Source organism: Sebastes fasciatus, chromosome 4 (assembly GCF_043250625.1).
Source record: "Sebastes fasciatus isolate fSebFas1 chromosome 4, fSebFas1.pri, whole genome shotgun sequence".
In the NCBI taxonomy this organism is placed as follows: domain Eukaryota; kingdom Metazoa; phylum Chordata; class Actinopteri; order Perciformes; family Sebastidae; genus Sebastes; species Sebastes fasciatus.
The window spans coordinates 19,825,056-19,852,228 of record NC_133798.1 but is presented as its reverse complement, the minus strand read 5'-3'; the positions used below and the strand labels follow the sequence as shown (position 1 = coordinate 19,852,228).

The window sequence follows — 27,173 nt, the reverse complement described above, 5'->3', positions numbered from 1 at the left end:
GTTTTTTTTTTCTCCCTAGGGAGTTGCTGAGGTTTATATTATGAATAAATACGATTGAAAAAAAACATGTCATATAATGGAATTTGAAGCATTTGTTTCCTACACGGCCATGTCCTGCAATTCTGAGATTGAGATTATATTTATGTACGTTTCAAATGCATATGAGGTTATTAGTTTTTACTAGGGCTGGGACAATACACCTATCTCCCGATTCGATACTATCATGATACTTGGGTACCGATTCGATGTGTATTACAATTTTTAAGTATTGCGATTCTACAAGTATTACGATTCGATATTACGATTTATTGTGATTTTTGTTAATTTTTTTCACACTAGACCATGTAAAAATGATTGATTTTCAGCATGTATGCAGTCATAGATGTCCTGAAGTCAAATATATTGGTCATTGTCAGGAATTATTTATTACATTTTTTTCCAGTAACCCAAAATTCAAAGAATAAAGAAATTTCCCTCACAAATTTGTGGTATTTTCGTTTTAATTTATAGGTGACATGTAATGTTTAATACTTCTGGTGAATATAATCCATCAACCTTATTTCCACATATGTATTTTGTATATACAGTTCCCTTTGTTAACACCTTATTTTGAAAACCAGACGAAGTCATACGTGTATACTTCCGCTAACTTCGCCAAGTCTGTCGTTAGCTCTTCCGTCAGGTCCCATCCCTTTATACATCCATGCTCAGCTCCATCTGGGCCATTTGAATCCTTTTAACATAAATGTCAGTATATGGGTGCTCTACAGTACCGATATCGTTACCTGTCCATGACAGAGTTAGCATGCAGCTTTAGCCATGATGTCTAGCTCTGCTTTTCCTGTCAATGTGTGAACCCCAAAGTGTTTCCATACTTTACTGTATGTGTAGTGTTTACCACTTTGGATTTAATATGTGAGGGTTCAGATCATATCCACGCCGACCCTACGCTGTTTTCTACTTTCTGCGGTTTGTTTTGATTGACGGATACCGAACGGATATGACGTCACGTTATTCTGACTACAACAATAAGAGCGGTAACTTCCTTCTACCTCAACATAGATTCAAATGAAGCAAATATATCAATTCTGGCATTAAAAAAGCAATTTCAAAATCATAAATAAAAAATAAAAAATCACAATACATAGGTGAATAATTTTTCCCCACCCCTAGTTATTACTACTAAATGTTTAGGTTGAGGGAATTTGTTTGAAAAAACATATACCTACCTACCTTTAAGTATGTTTTTCCCACTACATATATATTTGAGTTTAGCGAGCATATTCTGAAATTATTTTGGAAATTGTGCCATATATCCAAAGTGTGCTAACTGCTATAAATGAGAGCCTTACCAGCTTGTGATATTCGTTGTGCAGTTTTTTTTCATTGCCTTGTTTATATTTAGGCAGTTACCACACACAAAAACCATCTGCCATCACCAACTAGCTAACAACGGTTTAAGAGATAAGCCCATGCTGTGCATGATAAGCACCGTGTAGTTTGTACCAGCATGCATCCAGTGGCTCGAGGCGTTCGCTGACTGTCACTGACTGTGTGTTCTACTGTTTGTTATTCTGAAGCATTCAACAGCATGCAGGGGAATCCATTCATCCATCCATCAAAGATTAGACAGCAATTATGGTTCTCTCTTTCTCTCTCAGCCCCCCCACCACCCCTCTTCCTCCTGCTGGTGGTTCATGTTCAGAATGGTTCATGTTAATCAGTCACTCATTAATCCTCATGGAGTTAATGAGTGTCAGTCAGAATGTGAATGGTTTGCTCCGGCATTAATAAACATGACTTCCCACATTCACACGGCTAATCATTGACTCGGTGTCTGAGAAACATACACGTACACACATACAGTACAGCACTTGACGTTGACCTTGGTGTTGAGGGTCATGACACTTGATGGCTTACTAAATGACCACCAGATTGCCTGTCGGATACTAGGACATTACACCGAGCCAAGGACAAAATATTAACTCGGCCAAATTGACACTCACTACCAACCATGTTTAAAACAGTTTACCTCACGCTACATCCCTACCCTGAACAGCAATTGCATGCCAGCCAAGCTTTTAATTTTCCACATGCCGAAGCGGTGTGCATTAAGCTGTACTGAGAGCATTTAAATGTGTATAGTGTGGTGCCCTTTATTTTAGCCTTTCCAAAAGCAACAATGCAAAAGTAGAAGGAATGGATTAAACAGTGTGTTTATCTCTTCTTATGTAAGCTGCAATTGTTAGCACGTCCGGTTAACTAGCTAGAGACTATCCATAGACTGTACATAAGAAGTGGACGTAGTCACTGTGACGTCACCCAATAGGCTTTTCTCACAGCAAACATTTTGACTTGTCGTAGTAAGAAAAGCTCAGGTGTTACTAATAACACTAACGTTGGCTCTGTTCTATTCAAGTGAGAGCGACGGTGAGCCAGTATGCACAATACCAGGACCCTGACCTGTTTGTGGACTGCCGTTTTGAATGCTCATCGCTATCTTGGTTAATTGCAACCAGAAGTGACACGAGAGGGTGGAGCCAAGTACAACCGAACGCTGAATAAGACATATTTATGCAACCAAAATGATTTATCTTTCATGAATTAAAAACACACTGAAGGGTTTAAAGTTCTAAGACGAAAAGATGGACAACTCCCAGAGCGGACAAAGCCATGGTAGCGACCTGTCTGGGACATGCGCTTTAGCCTCAGTCTTTTAGGGCGATATCATGCATGTCAACAGTCAAGTGATCCCATTGACAAGATTCTTGTGGAGCTACAGCTGATAAAAATCTGCCAAGATGCATACATAATGTACATATTTTACTCTCCTGGTCAGCTTGTATCTGTTGGGAGATAGTAAAGCCACCCTCAGAGATTAAGATATCACCGTGTATTTCCTTCACCACCCTTCTATGGATTGGTTATGCTTATTAATGACCAGAGCACTCTCTTGCCGCGGGGCAAATATATGACTCAGTATCATCGCAGATTTCTCCTACATCATTCGAAGCAAAAAGCATCTCACTCTCGTTTTCTATCTTTCTGTTTACTCCCCATCATTCACTCGGTTTTCATTCTGCCTCTCCTTCACATTTCGCTCTCCCACAACCATTTTCTTCCCACTCCCATTTCTCACCTTCCTCCATTCTCTGTCTCCCCTATTCTTTCCCTCATCCATTCTGCCTCTATCCGTCTTTGAGTCTCAGTATCAATCTCCATCTACGTCTCTCTGTTTGGAATTAATCTGAGGAGTCTTTCCTGATCACCAAAGTTCATCTTTCTCTTCTTCCCCCTTTCGCTCATTATTTCTCCATGCACAAGATTAAACTCCCACTCGCGGGACGAGGAGGAGATAGCAGAGGTGGATCAGAGAGGGAGGAAAGGAAAGAAGAGGAGGAAAGGAAGGCTGAGAGAACAAGGGTTTGGCTACAGTATGTTCAGCGGAGGCTGTCAGCTGCAATCTACTTCATGATGCATCATCTGGGTTTCTGTGCCCAGTGCCATCTTCGCCAAATTATTTTTTTATCTTTGTTTTCCAACCTATTCCTTGTCTCCTTTGACCTTGTTCTCTTTCCTCCTCCTCCACCTCTCTCATTATTCACCTCTTTCCCCTTTCTTCCTCTCATCTCCCAACTCCTTCACCTTCTTTCTTCCTCTCTTTCATTCTTCCTCTCTCTGCTCTCTGATCATAACTCAAAGGCCGTGCAGTCAAAACCCTTTAATGGGAGTGTGGGAGTGTTGGAAGTGTGGTGGGAGCTTCCCTTGAGCAAGAGCCCTGCTGAATGTTACAGCGTTCTGTGAAGCTCCCTGACTTTGAGACAGACCCATTTCTTAAGCACAGGGCTGAACCTGCCTGCCCTTCTACCGAATTGTCTAAATGAGCTGGGGCTAAAGTGGTGCCAAGGTTCATCTCAAGCTCAACCTCACCAAGCTCAGTCTGGAATAGGTAAGTAGCTAGTGAGGACTAAGCAGAGCGGCTCAAGCCCGAATAGGCTGAGCATGATTTTTTTAGTGCAAGTTCATCCAGACGTTAAGGCCTTTACACACCGGGGGCGTGACGAATGAACATTATGAAAATGCTAAATACTCACCTGCGAAAGTTATATATCTAGGGCTTTTATTGGGAAAGGTAAGAACGGAAGGAGTGGATCTGGTCTGCGCTGCCTTTGTCAAGGTTGAAAGGAGTAATAACGTTTGCCGGACTATGGAGCCTCCTTGTTGAAGAACCTGAGCAGTTGTCAGCAGCCTAACGCTAGCCTAACATAGTGAAACAAGTAACGTCAGCTAAGTTTACACTGCATAGCTAACAACGTTATTGGGCTGAGACGCTGTCTAGGGTCTGTGGTGGTCCCACAGAATAAATTAACTCAGTCAACCAACGGTGGCGTTATTGTGAAATATAACATTAGTTGCTCTAACCAGGGCAACCTAATGACCATAAATTAAACATCATTAATCGGTCGGCATCACAAAAAGAACACGTACAAAGTTTCTGCTAACGCATTTGACTGGTGACTCAGCCAAATGCGTCGTGGTTGCTCGTAGTGACGGCAGGTGTGTCCTCGTAAAAGCCTTCAATTTTACTTTAATCAAATATAAATACATAGTCATCTGTGTTTATTATCTACGTCAACTATTGACGTAAGTTACTACTAGCAACCACGGATGCATTTGGCTGAAAGTTACCAGTTAATACTGTTTACAAACAGCAGAGTCACTACGACTTGCCATAGCAGTAATGGCGCGGCGCCGCTAGATGGCGTAACACACAAATCGGTCGCCGGATTCGTCTATAAGGGGACCTGGAATTCTCACACTGAGAGCTCTCCACAAGAAATATTGGATCAGCCAACAGAGGGAGGTTGGGAGGATTTATAGCAAGCCATGACGTAGAGGAAGGCCACCATGTTGAGTGCACAACTGGGTGGAAAGGAGAGTCGTAAAACTATCAGAGAGATACGTATACATTGTTGATGTTCACTTGCGTGCACCCTGCTGCTCAAAAAGGAAATGTTTGTGTGACAGGCGGAGACTTTACATGGTAAGCAATGTGCAGGAGATGTGTAAATGTGCTGTTGAGTTGCCTGTTTGTAGATCGGTGACATTTTAAAAGGTTATCTACAACTCTTAAAGTGTTTATGGACATAATATGTCATGCACATAAATCTTTTACTTTTATATACTCAACAGTATTTCAAATCTACCTTAACCAGTTCCTCAACAGGAATAAAAGCTACAGTAAATAACTTTGGCAGGTAGTTGGGTCATCTGGCAAGTTGACCCAGAAGTATCCGCTACGCTACGTTCACTCCAACCTTGCCTAAAAAATAGGTTACGGTTATTGCTGCATGCTTAATAATGTTATCAATATTGTCCTGTTATCCTGAGTAATGTTAGTCTATATCCATTTTTTTCAAATTGCATTGCTGATACTGTATTCTAACAGATAAAGGAGTGATGATATAGTACATGATTTGAATTCCTCAGATATAACTAGGTCGTGTTGAAGCAAACCGGATGGCATGCAGCAGATGATAGCACAAATTTCTGAGCATCATTTGGGAAGTTTCACTCACATGTCCTCAGGTGTCCAATGTAGGAGGACCTTCACCTTGCCGGACCCCTCTTTCCTTCTGGCTAGCACCTGCACAGAGACAAGCAAAAACACAAGTTGAGCAATAAAAGGACACAATAAGTGCTAAAAGCCAAAGAAAATAACCACTCCTGTCTTCCTGCTGTCAGTTTGTCTCTGCCGTACTGTTGGCATCCAGCATCTGCTGTAACCGGCTTCACCAATGGAAAGTAACCACCAAAAATAGACATAGGCATATAATTTAACCTACATATTATGGTCAATTTCAAGACAGTTACAAGCATCAGATTCACATAAATGTGTTGGGTTTGGCTCCTATTGCAGCATTCTCTCTTGTCTGTTGATAACGGGCTTCAAAGACATGCCCCCATCCTGGCCCCATCTTTCTAACAAATAATGAGGCTACATGCTTCAAACATCTCACCAAGTGATACAGTGGTTGATCATTACACTAATAAGCAATGTGAGCACTCCTAATAATGCATGCAAGAGCTCAGTGAGATTTCTATTTTCAACAGGATCCATCCCACAATCCCCTGCAACATACTGCAAGATCAAGGAATTCAAATCCAGACAAAAGTTAGATATCTCCTAAGTATCTGGACTCAACTAACAACTGCTTATCACAGCTGACACTTTTGAGAGCCAAGGAGATAGACATGGGGTACACACAGAGCGGTTATCACCGTAAACACGTCACGGCTCTTGTTGTGGATTATGTCAGCACCAGACGCTTCAACGCTTTCAGACAGAGTGCGTCTGATGGAGACTTGCACCCACTTTCAGTAACATGGCAAGTGGTCATTTTATCAGTGTTTTGTCACCTGGTTTAACTACTCAAGACTTAATCTGCCAACACAACCTCAAATTTCAGGCTTTTCTTGTGAAAATACAGTTGAGACAATACCAATTTCCTGAATAGTTTCATGCATAACATTTCATCTATCATGCTGTGTTGGTTTATAGTAAAAACTGGTCTGGAATTCACACAAATATTGTCAGTAGGGGGAAAGTAAAGCTAGAAAAATAATCAGGAGTGTCAAAAATAGTCCGAGATAAAACCTCTTGCGTCAATTGGCTTTTTTTTTTTGGGGTTGGGAATGTCTATTTTTGGAGAATGAGCTCACATGTGAAGAACGTCGCTTACGCACATGAATATCTGAAATTATTTCTGTGACTCTAGGGACTGGCTGCGGCACTGGTGGAAACTGGTTTGAGGACAGGAGGGACGAGGCTCCACTGAGACACAGACCTAGAATCACTCTCCTCCTCATCTTAGAGCTTTTCTTGCCCTCCCACTTTCAAGCCAAAACGAATGTGGGAGTTTTGGAACCTAAATCAATTTTATTCATCTCAATGATCTGCCCTTTTTATGCTCAGGTCCATGTTTTTGTCTTCTGTCTAGCACAAAGCAAAAATAGATGTTATTTGTCTCTTTCTGTACTAGTATGTTAGACAATAGTCTCCTTTCATGTTGCTGTTAGAACAGGAGAGGCAAGAAGAAGTGTGCACATATTTAGTTATATTTTGATAAGCTTCCAGGTATAGAGCTGTCTGACACAAACATGCTGAGCTACATTTTGATCAACTTTTTGGAAGAAATATTTAGGCTCTGTTAGCAGATATGAATTTTGTAGTTGTTGGCTTGGTGCCTTAATATTTATCTGTGAGAAGCGTTGCAAATAGCAGCCAAGTTGGCAAATCAACCCTGTTGTTGCCTCTTGTCTGCACTAGTGTCCAAGCGTAAAAGTCTTTAGAGTGGAAAAGAGAACAAGTTGGCAGAGCAACACAGCAGGAACAGAAACAGAAAAAATGACTTGAGCATCTCAGACTTTAGCCTAACAGAGATACTGTTGATGTGAAATCTAAACCCTACCTATGATGACTTATAAAAACACATGTGCGTACTAAAAATGTGTGGTGATTCCTGCATCTGTTTCCCTGTTAGTGAATCATAGAAAGAATGGGATAGAGTGATACATGGAGCCGACGTAGGGACGTCCTGTTGGGCCGGTGCTCTCTGACACATGTCAATGACATCCCCATCACTTGCTCTATCAGTATGTTTACATGCAATTAAAGGGCAGGTCCATCTGTGTTTTGTTCTGTTTTTTTCAAATGGAAACGCCCACTCAGCCGTGGAAAAAAGCAGTGACGCAGGTTACCAAAGTAAGCTAATCAAGAAGGTTATGAATAATGTTAACGCTAGCACTTTTTCAAAGGGGGTTGTGTGTATACTCCTGCGTTCTGTGAGGTAAAATTACTGCTTTTGTGAATGTAGTCTGGTGGCTTTGAAGAGAGTGATATATCGGAAAGGGCTGTCTGACGGCGAGGGAAAGCGGCAGTGGACGGTAGCAACAGAAAAACTTAATTTAGTCACCTACAGAATTGCTGTCTTCATAGCCACCAGGCCAGACTCCATTCACAAAAACATAATTTTACCATGCAGAACATGGGAGTTGCTGGTCTACCGCTGCATCGATCGGTTAGTTTGTTTGTGTTATTGTGTGACTTTCGGATCCAAACTAATGTGGCGTCCACAAAGCAGGACATTGCTTAGCTTCTGTGCCAGTACACCTGTCTGCTTCTCCAAACTGGGAGCGTGCCGATGAACATTTAAGTTACTGTATGTAACGTTAATATACGGACTAGAAGGATGTACTGTAATATACTGTACAGCGTCATCATGCAGAAACCTACGTCAGGTCAAGTGGCGAAACGTTTTTAGAAGGGCTTGGGAAAGTAGCATTTTGACGCTAAAACAAACATACTGTTCAGATTTGAATACAAGGAACCCCACTGTGAAAAAAACTCTCACCCGTCACTCTCCACTATCAGATAAAAGTAACAATAACAATCTTTAAAAAAAATATGATGATGTTTGTTAATCTGCCAATCAAAATATATATTTCTTCTCCTTTGTTTATAGAGATCAACTTTAATTGCTATTAGACTCTCTTTGACGTTTCCAAATCAATCTTTAGAAGATGCAAAACCTCCTTTCCAGATTTTCAGAGTATTAGTCTCGCCTCATAAATTAACATTGTCATTTCATTTAGTTCTTGTTTATCTGCCTCTGCCTTTATCTGCTAGCTTCCCACCAGACCTTGGCTGGCTACTGCTGCTCCACGGTCGACCCACACAAGTTAACAACAGGGCCCCGGCTGCAGCATTAGCCTGAATCCTGTGCTGTTCTGCAATGGGCCCTACAGTAAGTGTCTCAAAGCTAAGACTCAGTGCACCAGCAGCTGCTTCACTGCCCTTTTAATTAAAAATGCATAGCTGTTAACCTGTGCCCCTCGGGATCCTCACAGCACCGGGTTAATAATCACAAGCTCAGGCTGCACTTGAAGAGGCCGTGACCATGTATGTAAAGGCTAAAGATGAAGAAGTGGGCTTGTGTTTAAGCAGCATGAAGTGATTTGTGAGCTGAGTGGTTTGATGATGGCAGTCGATGCTTTAAGGGACAGATCTTAATCCTGTATAGAGGGAGGTGAGAGAGAGCAGGAGGAAACAGGGAGTGAACAGTGGATATTAGTGTGGCTCCAAAACAAGGCAGTGAACGCTGCAGGACCAAAGACGGGGGAGGGCAGGCCTGCTAAAACTGGGTGCCTGTCTGGTGTCAGGGGGTCAAGCTGTGGATGACGCAGATTGGCGAAATAACAAAAATATCCCATCATAAACATGGCTGAGCTGCTCTGGTGTGTCAGCAGGCCCGCTGGCCAAACTCCACAGATCCCCCACAGCTCTACTCCATCTCCCCAGGCCTGGGAGGGTCCGCTGGGGCCTGGGGTCTGACGCAGCGCCGCAGTCCTTCTCCACCACAATCCTCCAGGGATTAGAGCGAAGGAGAATGTATGCCCAACTGGCCAGATCTCCTTCCGATTCCATGACCCTGAACTTCACTTAACCCCCTTTTCTTCGTCCTCTCTCTCCAAGTCTCTGTTTCTCTCCATTTATTTCTCTCCCTCCCCCTGGCTGGCTCTTCCTCCCTCTCAGTCTGTGTCCAAATATGCGGTTACCTCTCTTAACCTCTTCCCAAGCTTTATCTTCACTTTTTTTTTTCTGAGTTTTTCTTTTAAAATTCTTGGCTGCTGGTGGGCAGTTGAGGTTTGTAGGGAGCAGAGCATAGCAGAAAAGAGTTGAAAAGGACTGAGCTGAGAGCAGACAAATACTGTAGTGATGATAGCAGGGATGTCAACACTCTAATTACACTTTAACAGGAACAGAAGCAGTAATAGTGAGGGCACATTTGCAGAAATGCTTAAATTATTACCAGTGGAAATCCTTTTAACGGGAAATAGATGCACAAAATGGCTTCATGGCTATCTATTTGCATGATGAAAATGTACATGTATGCATTACAGACACATGTATGACCTGCAGGTCTATCACACACAAAAAGCAAGCGATAGTTTAGCGAAGTAGTTGATGTCACGTACGTGCGTAAACAGTGTTGCGAAACTAGGACCGCTCGAGACGGTCAACCTAGTCAGGCACTGTTTAGACACGCGTAAAAACACAATCTGGTCGAGTGTGTGTCAAACTCCGACACAGACAGCAGAGTACAGAAGCAGCGCGCCCGTAAATGCAATAGACACTCTTAGCGTAGTTATTTATTACACTATTTTGGTATAAACATTTACCTGCCAGTGTGGCGGATAGCCTTCCGAGATTTACTCTCCAAGATGAAAATCTACATGCATTTGGCTCTTGGCAGGTGTTAATTTTGGACCCTGCTTACATCATCTGTGACCTTGTGGGCACCACACCTTCAATTTCAATCAATAAACTTCTTGACTGAATTATTTGATCTCTATTGTCTGTCTGTGAGTAAACCTTCAATATTACTATAGTTTACTGACTTTGAGTGGAATCATTGTGACAATATGATCTTCTTCTTGTATAAGGTTTTTGTTCTGCAAATTTCTGTTGTACAAATGAAGGATTGCACAGGCAAGCTGTTATTAAAATCAAACAAAATAACTTACTGAACTTTTCTTTTACACAAACGAAGAAATTGATGGTGGATCACTCTTCTTTGCTTTATTTAAGTACGTGATTTTTGCATTCATATGACATATTGTGATATGCAGGGATGTCCCAGACCAAAGAAAATCTTCGTCGACTAACAATCGATTAGTTGATTTAATCGACAGATCTGTGAAACTGAGTTTCTCCACAAAGAATCACACAAAAACACCACTTTAAATCTTGTGTTTAACAGAGATGTGTTCACAAGTTTCTTGGAAATAAGTCATTCAGCATAAAAAAAAGCATAAAAAATACGTCTAATAAACTGTAAACTACCCCTCAACGTGTGTATGTAATGTTTGTGCCTTCAAATGTAGAGTATGTGGTTTAAATCACATGTGAGGTGCTCCAGAAGATGTTTCCTGTTCGGGGAGAAAATGTAAATTCTTCCCCTGAGAACATTAATTGTTTCTACTAGGTTAACACGCTATAACAGCACAACACATTAAATGTATAATTTATATATGCATTAACTCTTTGGGGGGGTGCTAATTTCCTCTGCAGAGTGCTAGAAACACATAATAAAGGCCAAATTCCTGCCCTAAGGAACACATTTCTATATGAATATAAGGAGAGACTGAGCTGAGAAACAGAGGATGATGACCCTTTCATTTTCCCACCATCATACAATGCGAGGGTCTTGAAAAGGAGACATAGTGCTCCCTAGTGGAACTGCACAAGAAAAGCAGTCATTCAAAAAAAAAATTCTGCCATTCACATCAAAAATGTCATACAGTTAACCTCCCTCAATAATTCCTCCACACATTGATGCCGTCGTCAGTGAGAAAATGAGAATCTTTCACTGGAAAAATAGTTTGTTTCCTGTGAGTGCTCATATGTGCCCTCAACAGTAAAAGGTGCAAAGGCATTTCAGAGCTCATTAATAATGTATCACGCAGTGGGTTCAGAAAAGGCCAAGCACCATACACAAAAAAACAATCCAATTGTCTTTCCTGTGAAGCGTGATTCAGAGAAAAACAACATCGAGCCTCCGGGCAATTCACAAGGTTCACTTCAAGTGCACCAAGAAAAAATCTGCAGTGATTGGAGGCTGATTGTCAAATAGTGACTCTTTCATGCCCCCTGTTGTCTAAAAAGAAAATAACATAATGTAAAAAAAAAAATGTGAAAAGAATCATGCATGTTAAATGACTAGGCAGATTGTCTTTTTACTGCGCTAACATAGATTATGATTTAAATATAAAACCGAATAACAATAACCGTAATATATTTTCAACAATGTCTCAATAGAGATCCGTTGATGCTTTGTTTTGTCTGCTGAAAATCAGTGTTATGTCAGTGTTTGTGGTACTACTGCTACTACATTACGTCTATAACTCCTAGACCTTTCAATATCTAGAGGCAGAGATTAAAATTGGTTTATGAAATAAGTCACTTTTTAACAGAATCCTCATTATGTCAGGATATTTTGAGGCTTTGTGACGTGGACTACAATTAAAAGTCGACTGTTTAGACCTTTCTTACATGAGGTAGCCTTAAACAGCTCCATAGTTAATGAATAAAAATAGTGTTTATTAATATCACATTTCTGGAGATCGGCCTATGTAATTAATACTAAATACTTATACGTATGTAATACCAAACCTAAAACAAACCTATCCGAGTTCAGTTTTCATATTTTGATGTCTTTGGTTAAATTCTGTTACTGTAGTACAGTTCACCTTTTAACTTGCTGATTAAAGCTGGAGTCGGTATTGTTGAGCAAATATGATTTGCAGAAACTTTGTGACCCGGCCGCCATGTTGAAGACAGTCTAGCAAATACCAAGCACCGCCCACCAGCCGGAGCAAACTCTCTGATTTTACAACTAAACAGTACACTACAAGATGTTTCTGAAAACATTTGAGAAGAGAAATAGGCATTACAGTAACAGAATATTGATTAATATTCGATCAGCGATGCCTAGTTTTGACAGTTTAATCGGAGTTTGCGAGTTTTGCAAGCAGTGATTGACAGCAGCTTTAGAGACTCCTCGTCTCTGATTGGTTGGTTTTCTTTGGCGCGGTGGAAGCAAATGCCATTAGGAGCACAGGAGGACAAAGAGGAACATGATTTGTTCCACAGATTATCCGTCTCATGCACTACTGTCAGAATATAGTGACCATTTTATAAAAATAACTTTTTATCAAATTTGCTCAAAGTGACCAGCTTCAGCTTTAAGGAGCGGGAAGAGCATAATTACTATTTTTGCCAACATTTTACACAGAAGCAGAGGAACGCATCCGGTAGTTTCTCCAGAAAAAGAGAATGCATCCTTCAACCTCGTCTCTGAATTCCCTCAGCTACTTATTATGTTGTGTAAGGCCATTAAAAACAGATAGCCAGAGGCAAACAATACGAGACATACAAAAGTAGTGAAGCTGCACACGGACTCACCGTGCTCTGGAAGACTACGCTGTGGCCGTTGCCCACACTCTCGATGTGGGTGGCGAGGTTGAGGCAGATGGCCCTGTGGCGAATAGCATCCATGGTTTGGGCATCGAAGAAGTCGTGGGGCCTCGCTGGAGGAGGAGAAGCACAGACTCAGATGAGAGCAGTCAAACAAACATTACACCAGGGTTCCCACTGTGGCCCCATGTAGAAAAGTTGCATTGCTTTCTGTAACTAACCATTACTACATCAGCATCATCTCATAATTAACAATTGCTATTTCTACGGAATTTTTAGATGTTGCTTTGCAGCAACAAAAAAGTCAAAATGTGAAAAAAAGGAGGTTCACCTCTCCATTGTAAGCTGTAGTAATGAGATTCTCATGGTTTAGTGCTCTGAATAACTGCCTCACTGCAAATTGTCAGTGTTGAGGACACTCAGGCCTAAAATAGACATGTATTCAGGTCTATGCAAAGCACTTTGTAGAAAAGTATCCAAGAGTCTAAAATTAAAACAGAGAGGTTTTCACACCTTTGTATTTGGGCTAAAAAAACAAACAAGCAGAAATATGATCATCGTTTACCATGACCTCTTGCTCACATCACATTCACATTTTTGTTTCCATTATTGCACTAAATTTAGTCAGATGGTGATGTCTGTTGGAGGGATACATTCCTGGAACAAATTACCCACACATATTTGGGACTGTGACCACTACTTAACCTTTAAGAAGCCGTTTCCTTCTCCCCCCCGAGGGCTTCGGGCTCATCTTGCATTTTAACCAGCTTATTGTATGTGGGTCTGTTATTCCTAATGTCACTAATGTGTCTAATTTGTATGTTAAACTGTTTGTGAGCTTGTCTGTGTGTTGTCTCATGGACTGTCCTGTGAGATGTCCTGTAATTGTAAAATTTGTTTCATGTTTTAGTAAGTACCTGCCTTAGGACTACGGATGAAACTTAGCTATTGTACTAATTCCGGCATATTTGCATTGATGTGTATTGCTGATATGTTGATTAATGTGCACTGTCCTAATTCAATAAAAAAAAAAAAAAAAAAGAGGTTCTGAACAGTATTACCTTTTTACAAATCTTTTTAATTGACCCATCTAGGTGAGACAAGGGTCTCTCTGGCACTCAATGGGAATACTAAGAAGTGTAACAACAATATGCAAACGTGGTTCTCTGTCCATGTATTCCAAATTTCATATCAATTCCTTTCTTATTTTTGCTTTCTCTTTAAGACACGAGAAGAGTGCTTTGCATAGAACTTGTCATTGTCAAATACCAAAGAGACTCAAGATGTTTGCAACTTGTATTAGATATCATTATTTTATCATTATTATTTGTTTTAGCCATGTCCACAGACGTACAGTATATTCCAAACATCAGTTTCATCCCTGCTGACCAGCATGTTGAAGAACATTGCTTGCAATTGTTTCCACTTCCAAACAACAATCAGGCAAAATGGTTAATGCAAGAATATTACCCTGAACACAGACACTGATTTCCAGAGAATTCACTACAGAATGAAACAACTTGCACTTAGGTATTATTTGCTACATTGTTATGCTTTTTTGTTTGTTTGTTTCTATTTTATGGAAGTTACATTATCATCCGATTGTAATAATGGAGTGGAAAGCTAAGACTGTGCCCTGACCTGTTGCTGCATTCAAAGACACTTTGACATCGGAGATTTCAGAGTCGTTTGATAAACGCCACCTTTTTTCAAAGGCAAGAAAGATCCTTCTCACAACACATTTTCTCATGATTTGTCTTGTGTGTATTATTTTCTGGCAGCATGTCTCATGAAGGAAATGGTTTTTGGCATTCAATCAGCTGTCAGAGTGAAGAGTGTCCTTGAATGCAGCACTAAGGAGTTTTCAAAAGGGTCCCTGTTCCAGCTGGATTATCAGTGCAGGACTTCAAAAACAAAAGAAGTTTACTTGAATGGATAATTACCTCAGGCAGGTTTTGAGTTTCTGCAAGTTGATTCTGATTTTGTTCTTAAATGAATGTAAACTAACGGCTATCTATAAGAGGTAATAAATCTAAAAGTTATGCTTGGGAAAACAGTTGCCAATACCTGTAAGTATACACAATTTGTTGCCAATGGACTGAAACATGTAAAACCACTGGTGTAGTCTCTTGATGAGAATATACACTGATCAGCCATAACATTATGACCACTGACAGGGGAAGTGAATAGCATTGATTATCTCGTTACAATGGCACCTGGCAGTGGGTGGGATATACTGTATTTGGCAGCAAGTGAACATTTTTCCTTGAAGTTGATGTGTTGGAAGCAGAAAAAAATGGGCAAGCGTAAGGATGTGAGCGACTTTGACAGGGGCCAAATTGTGATGGCTAGACGACTGGGTCAGAGCATCTCCAAAACTGCAGCTCTTGTGGGATGTTCCCGGTCTGCAGTGGTCAGGACCTACCAAAAGTGGTCCAAGGAAGGAAAACCAGTGAACCGGCGACAGGGTCATGGGCGGGCAAGGCTTATTGATGCACGTGGGGAGCGAAGGCTGGCCCGTGTTGCCCAATCCAATAGAAGAGCTACTGTAGCTCTTGCTGAAAAAGTTAATGCTGGTTCTGATAGAAAGGTGTCTGAACACACAGTGCATCGCAGTTTGTTGTGTATGGGGCTGCGCAGCCGCAGACCGGTCCGGGTGCCCATGCTGAGCCGTGTCCACTGCCAAAAGAGCCTAAAATGGGCACGTGACCATCAGAACTGGACCACGGAGCAATGGAAGAAGGTGGCCTGGTCTGATAAAGCACGTTTTCTTTTACATCCTGTGGATGGCAACGAGTTTGAGGTGTTGACTTGGCCTCCAAATTCTCCAGATCTCAAGCCAATCGAGCATCTGTGGGATGTGCTGGAAAAACAAGTCCAATCCATGGAGGCCCCACCTCGCAACTTACAGGACTTAAAGGATCTGCTACTGACGGCTTGGTGCCAGATAACACAACATACCTTCAGAGGTCTAGTGGAGTCCATGCCTCGACGGGTCAGGGCTGTTTTGGTGGCAAAAGGGGGGCCTACTCAATATTAGGCAGGTGGTCATTATGTTATGGCTGATCGGTGTACATCTCCAACTCAAATTATAAAATTCACAGTAATGGAAGATATGCGTTTTACAACAACAGCAGGAAACTGCAACATGCTATTTGTCTGTAATGTATAAAAATAAAATTATGATTTCTCTTAACACGTATTGAGGCATCAGTAAACACTATGTTTGAGAGTTTGAATAATGCAGACACAGACTGTCTGAGGTAAAACGTGCCACCGGGGAGCTAAGTGTCAGTATCAACCCGAGCACGGACGCGACAACTGAAAGAAACTATGCAAATACACTAAAAGTTGTTCTCTGAAATGCAGAACAAAGCCATGGGGAGAATCCATCTGTCTAGCTGGCACAAGTGCATATACCGGTTTGTTTGCGTGCTGTCCAGCTCTAGCTTCTCCAACAAAGAGATGTGGGAGGTTAGAAGCTGCAAACATCGGTTTCAGCACAACAAACATGGCAGTACCTCAAAAGTGCGTTCAGCTTCCCAATAAAGAAAAGACGGAAATCACAATGAGAAACATTTTGAAATAGGGTTAGTTTGTGTGTCTGTTAGGTACGTACGTAGGGAGCACCTGCGTTTGTTCTTGAGCTTCTTCCTCTTGTTGAGTCCAGCCTTGGAGGGCGACTCCTCCTTGAGTTTGGCCTGGCTGGACATTTTGGAGGAGTTCTGCTGGCTGAAGTGGCTGGGGACGTGGCGAGCTAACCCTCCTTGGGAAGCAAAGCTGGCGGTGCAGCCACCAACTACACACTGCAGCAGAGCACAAAAACACACATTTGGTATATTTGCCACTTGACAGGGTAAGATGATAACTTCTTAAACAAACTCCTAACACGTTTTATTTTAGTTAATGGCATGGCAGAATAGGTACTGGTAGTTAGCATTCATTAGCCGTGTTCCATTCAATTCAACTTTTGAAATGTCGCAAAAAAAAGAAATGCGATTTAGGTCCATTTCCGTTAACTGGTTTGGAGGGACAGTGTAGTTTCATGAGAATTTGGCACTTTAGGCAACGCATGGCTGTAATCTGCCAGTAAACAGATCTTAGAAGAAGTAGATGCTGCAAACTGGAAACAAAACAAGTCGGCTTGGCCACCCAACCCATCTCCAATAGAAAAATGGAGAGGTCTTCCGGAAAATTTGTTCAATTGGGCACGTTTTAATTGTTCTTCCATGTCAGCAAGTATTGGTCATGTTTCATGCTTTTCAGAGACGAAGACAAGCATTTGCAATTCATGGGAATATCCGAGAAGACACAGACTGCAGAAACAGCTGATCAATCATGTGAGATAAATGTTCCCTATGTCATAATTTATTCAGCAAAGGTGTTTCCATATCCAATTTAGCGCATCAATCTTTTTCGACAAAAGGCAAAAAAAAACTCAAGTGAGCGTAAAAACTTATTTTTGCAATTGAGGAGGTTTTATCAAATTTTTCCGTTGACACATACCATCACCAACGCCAACATGCACATAAAAGGGAACGGTCCTCTGCAACAAGACTTTTATATTAGTTAAACAACTAAGTTGATGGCTCAGTCTAGATGTTGATACTAGAAATATTACCCATAAACAGAATATTATCATATAGTTCACTGATCATCACAATTTGGCGAGACAGCTGCAGATGTAAACTGTATCTGAGTTTGTTTGTTTTTTACCTTGAAAGGCTTATCTCCACTGTGGGTCAACATGTGTCTCTGGAGCCAACTCTGACTGGTGGACGGTGTGTTGTACACCTTACAACCCTTCCATAGACACACAAACACCTGAGAGACAAAGACATTAAGAGAGGAGAAGGAGAAAAGTGTGAAAAGAAAATTTAGAAAAGTAGGGCACAGTTATAACAGAGGTCAGGACAGCTTGGAGAGCTGGGTAGTTGAACAGAAAGACAAAAAGTAGAGTCAAAATATATACATCCTAGTCCTAACTTCCATTCTCTGGAGTCTGGGGACTCTATGAATGCAGCCTACAGGTGGAAGAGGTCCGAGTGTTTTCTGGTATCTCTTTAGTCAAGAAATAGAAAATGTGAACATGTGACTGTGAATCTAAATCAATGTGTTGCATTTAGGGCTGCAACTAACGATTATTTTCATTATAGATTCATCTGCAGATTATTTTCTAGATTGATCAATTAATCATTTGGTCTATAAAATGTCAGAAAATTGTGAAAATTGTCATCCCCGGCTCTTAAAGTCCAAGGTGTCTTTCAGTGCCTTGTTTTGTCATTATAAAACTCAAAGATAATGAATTTAATCTGATATAGAACAAAGAAAAGCAGGAAATATCCATATTTGAGAGGTGGAAAACAGCATTTTCTTTCATTTTTGCATAAAAAATTACTTTACTGATTAATCGATTATCAAAATAGTTGGTGATTATTTTTGTTGATCGTTTAACCGATTTGTCGACTAATCGTTGCAGCTATAGTTACATTAACGCACATTTTTGCATTACTTCATACTGTGAACAACTGCACGTTCTTTAGTCCATATTTTGCACATTCCATTGCCTTCGTTTTGAACACTATACAACTCTTTTTAAAACATATTTTACTTTTTTTTATTGTAAATTGCTATTTTATATTTACGATTCTTGACTTTTGCGCCACTTTTTTTCTGTTCTCTTACGGTGTTTAGGCAAATTTCTTGAATGTGAAAACCTACTTTGCAATAAATCTGTGTCTGATTCTGACCATCAGAGCTGATTCCTTTTGTAAAACTTTGTCCTGACTGTGCCTAAAAAATACTGTGTTTACCACATTTTTGTACATAAGGCATATTCTGAGTGCATACTGATTTAATGATGCTGCCAACTGGGTGGCATAAAATATCAAGCAATCAAGAAAACATTTATTGTCAGTTCACACAAAATATGAAAAAATGGTGATATCTTTTCATTCAGAAAGGTTTAGTTTTATGTTTTTCAGGTTTTAAGATATCTGTCTCTAAGATATCGGTCTCCACCCCAATAAAATAAAGGTGAATGTAAAGTCATTTGTAGTGTTCACAACATTGATAGACTCAAACTGTCTTTTAAAACGTTCAACAGCAACATTTTTCCCCCCAAAAAACTGTTTTTTCCGTTACTCCAGATAATTCACAGAACACAATGAAGTAGAGCTGCAATGATTAATCCATTAGTTGTCAACTATTAAATTAATCCCCAACTATTTTAATAATCAACTAATCGGTTTGAGTCATTTTTTAAGAAAAAAAGGTAAATTCACTGATTCCAGTTTCTTAAATGTGAATATTTTCTAGTTTCTTTACTCCTCTATGACAGTAAACAAAACAAGACATCTGAGGACATCGTCTTGGGATTTGGGAAACACTGACATTTTTCATCATTTCTGACATTTTAAATAACTAATTGAGTAATCGAGAAAATAATAGACAGTTTAATCAAAAATGACAATACTCGTTAGTTGCAGCCCATGTTAAGCTACAGCAAAAAGAGACATTCTCTTGCTTTGGCTACCTGTCAGACAGAATAAAGGAGATCAACACGAAGCTTGTCCAAAAGTCTACTGACCCCTCCTCTCTGCCCGTCCACGTGAATGCCTCTGATATGCTCGGCCAGATCCGGACTTGAGTTAAAGCACTGCGGACAGAGGTCCCAGCAGCAGGAATAAGCCACCGTCTTAGATCCGGAAGAACTGGCGTTGCTCTGTCCGTTCATCATAGCAGGGGTGGAGCGCCCACTCGACACCGTGCTCTCCATCTCCATCAGGGTACTGCTGATACTGAGAGAGAGGGAAGAGGAAGAATACAGCCCCATTGTTATAAAAAACGGGTGCTAAAGCCATCAAGGGTATCTTCATAGCTTAGATCAGGCTTTGCAAAGCCGTGAAGAACAGGTGCCGATATTACAAGCCCTATTACATAGTCACTATGTGTGAAAGCCTTCAGGCTGAAACTGATTTTCCATGCATGCCACTTTCCTCACTCATGCCAAATCAATTACATCGCTATTTTATCAATGCTCCTCGCACTAGATTATTAACTTGCTGTGCTGCCTGTCAACATCACAAAAGGTCTCATAGGCAATAGTTTACTCATCAATATTTTGACTGCAGTTTTATCAATGGGATCAGTAGAATCATCTTTCAATAAATGTAATTTCCCTTGGATGTTTGACTTTCTGTGCATAATTATGTATGTGCGGAGTTTATAAAAACTGTTTTCCCCATTCAAGGTGGAAAGTTTCTCCGTGGTTACCTTGAATCGGAGTTAAAGACCTGCACCTACAAGATGATTTACTGACATTAACAACTAGTTTGGAAGCCAATCATGGTCCAATATGCGACTTACTCCAGTGTGATGGGGAAATATGAAACCTTATCCACACATGTCCAGAAAATGGATTTGTTCAAGAAGTAGGGAACATCTTGCATCCATCAGTGAAAGATTTGAAATATGGCTTACTTATTAGGGCTGTCAACGCTACGATAACACGTTAACGCACTATCATTTTAACTCCACTAATTTTTCAACGCATTAACACAGTCGATCTTTCGAAGGTTGTAGCGGGCTCCGCTGTAAAGGAAGAGTGAAGATAATGGCATCATACGAGGCTAAATAACACTCCAAACGTTGCTAAATTTTGTGAGGAAAAACTGTCATGGCCATTTTCAAAGGGGTCCCTTGACCTCTGACCTCAAGATATGTGAATGAAAATGGGTTCTATGGGTACCCACGAGTCTCCCCTTTACAGACATGCCCACTTTCTGATAATCACATGCAGTTTGGGGCAAGTCATAGTCAAGTCAGCACACTGACACACTGACAGCTGTTGTTGTCTGTTGGGCTTGAGTTTGCCATGTTATGATTTGAGCATAGTATTTATGCTAAATGCAGTACCTGTGAGGGTTTCTGGACAATATTTGTCCTTCTTTTGTGTTGTTAATTGATTTCCAATGATAAATATATACATCGTTTGCATAAAGCAAGCATATTTGCCCACTCCCATGTTGATAAGAATATATTAAATATTTGACAAATCTCCCTTTAAAGGGACTATTTGTAACTTTCAGAAATGCTTCTTAACAGCGACACCTGTGGCCGTGAAATCAACGAAAGTCAGCGTCAGGCTCGTGCTTGTGCTCGCTCTACATAGACATGAACGAGCATCGCTCAAAACAGTGAGGCGACACACGTCAGCTAAAACCACGATATCACTCTATATTTCAGCTGCTTGGTAGTAATGTTAGCTGACCAGACGAAGGTTTCTCCATGAAACACTGCTGATCCTAGTGTTGGCTTCTCCTGCCTCAGCGCAGGCTTCAGCAGCGGGGCTCCACACCGAGAAACTCGTCTCCCTCCGCCCGCAGCCGGAGTGAACAGGGAGACACCGGCACCCGGTCGGTAACGAGACAACAACGTTTGAGCTCCGTCACTTCACAAGACACGGGAAACCTCTGTTGGTCTGGAGGAGCTGCAGCAGTTATTTCTGCACAAACGTCCCCTGTACATTCACTAGATATTCTCAGCGCTAAACTAACTCTTCTGCAGTGTGGAGTGAGCGCGCGTTCACGTCTAGAGGTGGAGCGAGTACGCGAGAACGCGCGCGCTGTCTGAGTGAAGGCGAGCAGGCAGAGGAGACGAGGCTCCGGCCACACGCGAGCGCTTATGCGAACGCGCATGTGTCCCGACCCGGTACATTTATACGCTTAAAAAGTTACAAACGGTCCCTTTAAAAGTCGGTGTCCCATGCGCGCTCGCGTGTGTCTACGCTGTTCAGACAAGACTCCAACATAAACTACACGGAAGTACCAAAAACGCAAAGTTGTAAATAGTGATGCCCGTCTTGCAAAACAGTGCTGGCTGCGGTCGGAGGATGCGGGGGAGACCGTAGCTTTGGTCTCCAGGGCCGGAGTCTCTGCTGTACTCTGCTCCGCTGTCTGCCTTCACTCAGCTTGCTCCACCTCACGTGCATGCGCGCACACTACACACTGCAGAAGAGTTCGTTTAGCTCTGAGAATATCTAGTGAACGTTTGTGCAGAAATAAATGCTGCAGCTCCTCCGGACCAACAGAGGTTTTCCGTGTCTTGTGAAGTGACGGGGCTCCGCAGCGAGAAACGTTATCGTCTCCGACCGGGTGCCGCGGTCAGGAGGCTGAAGCAGGAAAAGACAACACTAGGATCAGCAGTGATTCATGGAGAGACCTTCGACTGGTCAGCTAACATTACTGCCAAGCAGGTGAAATATAGAGTGGTATTGTGCTTTTAGCTGACGTACGATGCTTGTTCATGTCTATGTAGAGCGAGCACAAGCGAGAGCCTGACGCTGACATTCGTTGACTCAACGGCCACAGGTGTCGCTGTTAACAAGCATTTCTGATTCTTACAAACAGTCCCTTTAAGGCACATTTTTAACAGATAAAAATGTGCGATGAATTTGCTATTAATCTCGATTAATCATAGACAATCATGCAATTAATGGTGATTAAATATTTAAATGGATTGACAGCATTGCATATGCATAGATTATTTATCAATGAGGGAGAAGGGATGGATGTAGATGCATCTTATGTGGTTAAAACCATATCAGGCACAAATAACTATTCAAGCATAGTATTTGTGTGTTTTAAAACATGTCTGACCTTTAATGTTTCTGGCTAATATGAAAATAAGACAAGTTAAAATGTTACTGAAGGGTGTGCTTTGAGTACATTTTTGGTTCGTAACCAAGGTAACCGTTACGGTTACCTTGGTTACTTGAGTAGTTCAAAACTCTGACTAGCTATCTAACGTTAACCGTTATCCGGTGGTCGTCAACGGGTACTTCTCCGTACAGTAATCCCGTTCACACCCCGACACTGATCAGGAGTTACCTGTCATCTGACAGACCAACCTGTCTTCGGAGTCCATACGGCTCAACGGTTCACCATCCGAGGAGGAGATCTCCACACTCGGCCGCCTCTTGTCGCCCAGTTCGCCGCTGCCGCTCCCACCGCTCCCGCCGCTCCCGCCGCTCGCTTTCTCCCCATCTTCACACACTGTTTTGCTCTTTTCGCAGTTTATCCCCGAACCCCGGCTGTCCTCTCCTCCCGGTTCCTCCTTCACCGCTTCTTCTTTCAACGAGTTGTTATCGTTGGCTGGTAATTCGTGGTTACCTTCTCCCTGTGACTCCGGCTTCTGCTCCGGTTCTTCAGGAGCGGCTGTCGCCTCCTCCAGGCTCACCGTTACACTACCTTCGTCCGTCACCGCCTCGCTGCTCGTGGCCTTGTCTGCCGCTGCAGCGGTTTTCTTTTTCTCCTCTTCTTCGCTGGCCTCCTCTTTTTCTTCCATCTTCGGCTCTACGTTGCTGCTGCGTGGCTCCTCTGTTTCCGGTTCGGTTAGGCCATTTTCTTTCTCCTCCACATCGCAGTGGTTCGTCTCTACGGCCGGTACTACGTCGGTCTCAACACATCTGCTCAGTGCAGGTGTTTCTTCTTCTGGAGCCGCGGCTGCCATTTAAGCGGCGGCGCACGTACCGTGGGACACTTTCGGTATTAAAATCTACCCCCGGTGTGGCACCGAGAAATGCTCCCACTGCAGAAGAAGGGCTGGGTCACATCACACTGTCTCTGCTCTCTGATTGGTCAACTCACACTGTGTGTACTCTCTGATTGGTCAGATCACAGTGTCTGCTTTTTGATTGGTCAGCGGCGGCAAGAGGAGGCGGGACTCTGACGTTGGTATTTAAACTTTCCATGTGTTTCACACACAGCTTCTTTTAAATATGGAGGCAAGCGCCCTTTATGTATTATGCACATTGCATTTAGTTTAGTTTTAGCATGGGTTTATTCGTGATTAATGATTTTACTAATACTCTAATAAGAAGAAGGGCTTGTGAGAAATTCATTTAGCAGGGGTTCATCCTCCTCCAGCAAGCCTGCAAAGAATCTGGAACAAAATCAATTTAATATTATTATTAACATCTATCAACATTTATAACTTCTTATTTATTTTACCATGTTTTTTTCCCCTATCTTTTAATTTTTACTTTTTTATTTATATTCTTTACAATATTTGTTATTTGTTATTTATTTTTATTTTTTTAATTTGTTGGCCAGTCTCCCAAAGGTGGGTGGGATGCAGATGTTGACAGAGGCTACTGTATAATGTACAATAAAACAATTTAAATAAACATATTTGAATCATAATAATAATGTTTATACTCCTTATTTATATTACATTATTTTCCTTTTTTTATTTATATACTACAATTACAATATTTGTTACTTTTATTATTCTTCTTATTTTTGTATTTTTGTTTGTTTTGCTGGCCAGTCTGCCAGGGGGTGTGGAGGGTGGGATGCAGATGTTGGCATGCTGTATAATGTACAATGTGTACAAGTTTAAAAACCCAATAAAAACTTTTGAATAATAATAATAACATTTATAACTCCTTGATGGCTGATAAGGCTCACTTATTGGAAACGCCTGCAATGAATCTGGACTAAAATCAATTCACATTTATATTAACATATACATGTATACACAGTATATGCAATATACTTTTATAACTCCTTATTTATTTTACAATGTTTTTCCCATTCTTTTTCTTTTTTCTTTATATTCTTTACTATATATGTTTGTTTCTTCTTCTTCTTCTTCTTCTTCTTCTTATTATTATTATCTATTTTATTGATTTTTTTGTCTTGTTGGCCAGCCTACCAGGGGGGTGGGGTAGGTAGGATGCAGATGTTGCCATACTGTGTAATGTATAATCTGTAAAGGTTTTGAAAACCCAATAAAAACATTTGAATAATAATAACTCCTTATTTATTTTGCCATGTTTTTCCCCTTCTTTTCCTTTTTTTAATTTATATTCTTTAAAATATTTTTGTTGTTGTTTATTATTATTATTTTATTATTATTATTATTTATTTTTTTGTTTTGTTGGCCAGTCTCCCAAGGGGTGTGGAGGGTGGGATGAAGATATTGGCATGCCGTATAATGTCCAATGTGTAAAAGTTTGAAAAAACAATAAAAACATTTGAATAATAATAATAAAATCATAATATAATATTATAACTCATTGACTGCTCATTAGTCATTAGGCTCACTTATTGGAAAAGCCTGCAATGAATCTAAACTAAAATACACATTTACATTTATATATATTAAATATATATTACTATTTATTATTATTTAGAATGTTATTATCATTACTGTACTGTACATCATTGTACTGTATAATGTACAGTGTGTAAAAGTTTGACAATTTAATAAAACATTTGAATAATAATACTATTTATAACTCCTTGAAGGCTCATTAGAAAGTGTTAAAAGCATTTATTAATAGATACTTATTACTAACTCAATCAATACTAGATTACCAACTGGGCAAAGTGGTCCACTGGCCTGGGGCCAAATAGCATGTTTTTGCTCAAGGGCCCCAAACAAATGAATACGGCCATAGCTATTTGGAAATATGGAAAATTTCCCTCTCTGCTTTTGTTGTGTCGCATATTAAAACATTTCAGGAAGTTGGCAAGGATATGTTGCAGCAGCAGAATGACCACAAGAGGGAACCATAGTTCTATATTTAAACTGGCTGTCACTCATATTGAGGACCTCAAGCCAGACAAATTAAACCATCCCACATTCACATTTATCTGTAACATACAAATGACCCATTTTACATTTGATCATTTCTAAAGCTGATAAATTAAATCATTAGTCCACTATTCAAGCATAAAACTCTAAATATTAACACATTGTTCAGTATTGTGTTAAAATTCATTCAATCCTGAGTTATTCTAACATAATATTTTGCTGTATAAGTCCAGAGTTCTCATGTTACAGGAGAAAGCTGAACTTGAGCTGATGAACAAGCGTGAGTACATGGCTTTATTCTCAGCTTGTCCACTACAGCTGGCTACAGAGTGGTAAAGAACAAAACACAACCGCTTGTTAAGAACAGCAACATTTATTTAACATGATATAAAACAGATGGGATATGAACATTTGCAAGTCAAATCTAGTATGTAACCATATGCTGGATACATCGTCCCATCCTGCTGTACCATGTACATTATATACACAGTAAACCTCTGATAATTACACTTTGTACACACACACACGCACACACACACAATCCTGGATCCACAATTTTTTTTTTATTGCTTTTTACATGTGCTAATCTTTTTTTTGTTTGTTTGTTCCAAGACTTCAAACCAACATGTCATAAAATAGAACCAAACTCGGATTTCTTTTTCCTTCTCTCAGTTTAAATATATCTCTCAGCAATAAAAAAAAAGACAGTATAGAGTGACTTAAACATTCACATATGTGTCGGCAACAATGCGACGGGGACTGCAGAAGATCCCATTTTTAAATAATTACAACCCAGAAACAGGAGAAATTACAAATAATCTTTGTCCGCAGCAATAAAGTGTCTCCTCCTTTCGCTATAATGGAGGGATCTACATCTCTTATAAAGTCATCTTTCGCATCCACATATGTTCTTTACAATAAATGGATAAATATGAATGATTAGTTAATGACCAATGTCTGAAAAACAAACTGAGTGACTTATAAAAGCGAACTAAAATTATGTGAAAATATGTTTTTGAAACCTTTTAGGACAGGTGGTGAAACATGAATGGAAAATGTGGCCAAAACATTTAGTCTCAGGCCCTTAGGCTCACAACAGAGATCAGTCTATTAGCCTTATATATATATATACAGACAGACGTTGGCCCATACTCAAACAAGGACCTAATAAAACCATATAAATAATGAAAATAAAAGCCTCGTAAAAACTGAAAAATGGAACTGCAACAATAACAGTATATTGTGTGGTGCCCCAACGAGGGGAAATTACAGAGAAATGTCACAGAGAAAGTGTTGTTGGTGGCATAAGAGCTTAAGACGTCACAGTGAGCATACAGAAGTCAGAGGTCAACACCCCAGAGTGCGGAGTAGGCAGTTTCACTCTCTGTAGGCCGAGGCCTTGTGCTGATGTCCTTTGGGAAGTCTTCAGGGGCATCTTTACACCTCCGCTGCCGTTTCCTTCATGTATAGGTTTTCACTGAGGCCAGAGCCTGTGCTGCAGAACGAGAAGGGGGCAAAGGTCAAATTATGC

General features: G+C 40.7%; 2 protein-coding genes across 37 annotated transcripts in view; both read right to left on the bottom strand.

Moving 5' to 3' along the window:
* LOC141766080 (zinc finger protein aebp2-like) overlaps window positions 1-23,652 on the bottom strand; it is a 37,621-nt gene extending 13,969 nt beyond the window's left edge. For 3 of the 9 annotated variants that reach the window (XR_012593570.1, XM_074632579.1, XM_074632581.1), the window contains exons 1-6: window positions 22,950-23,652; window positions 19,629-19,839; window positions 17,756-17,863; window positions 16,670-16,845; window positions 13,028-13,152; window positions 5,580-5,647 (exon numbers count right to left, since the gene is read on the bottom strand). Coding sequence is in view for 8 of the 9 variants with exons in the window: in XM_074632579.1 (XP_074488680.1) it covers window positions 5,586-5,647; window positions 13,028-13,152; window positions 16,670-16,845; window positions 17,756-17,863; window positions 19,629-19,839; window positions 22,950-23,551 (1,284 nt within the window). In the remaining variant the exon portion in view is untranslated. Of the gene's footprint in view, window positions 1-1,216; window positions 5,324-5,579; window positions 5,648-13,027; window positions 13,153-16,658; window positions 16,846-17,755; window positions 17,864-19,628; window positions 19,840-22,949 lie in introns of those variants that run through there. The other 6 variants (XM_074632574.1, XM_074632578.1, XM_074632577.1 and 3 more) reach the window with 4 other exon arrangements.
* Window positions 23,653-25,996: 2,344 nt separating this feature from the next.
* Window positions 25,997-27,173, bottom strand: part of LOC141766074 (pleckstrin homology domain-containing family A member 5-like) — a 114,610-nt gene continuing 113,433 nt past the window's right edge. For all 28 annotated transcript variants that reach the window (XM_074632525.1, XM_074632529.1, XM_074632537.1 and 25 more), the window contains one exon: window positions 25,997-27,137. Coding sequence is in view for 3 of the 28 variants with exons in the window: in XM_074632537.1 (XP_074488638.1) it covers window positions 27,080-27,137 (58 nt within the window). In the remaining 25 variants the exon portion in view is untranslated. The remainder of the gene's footprint in view (window positions 27,138-27,173) is intronic.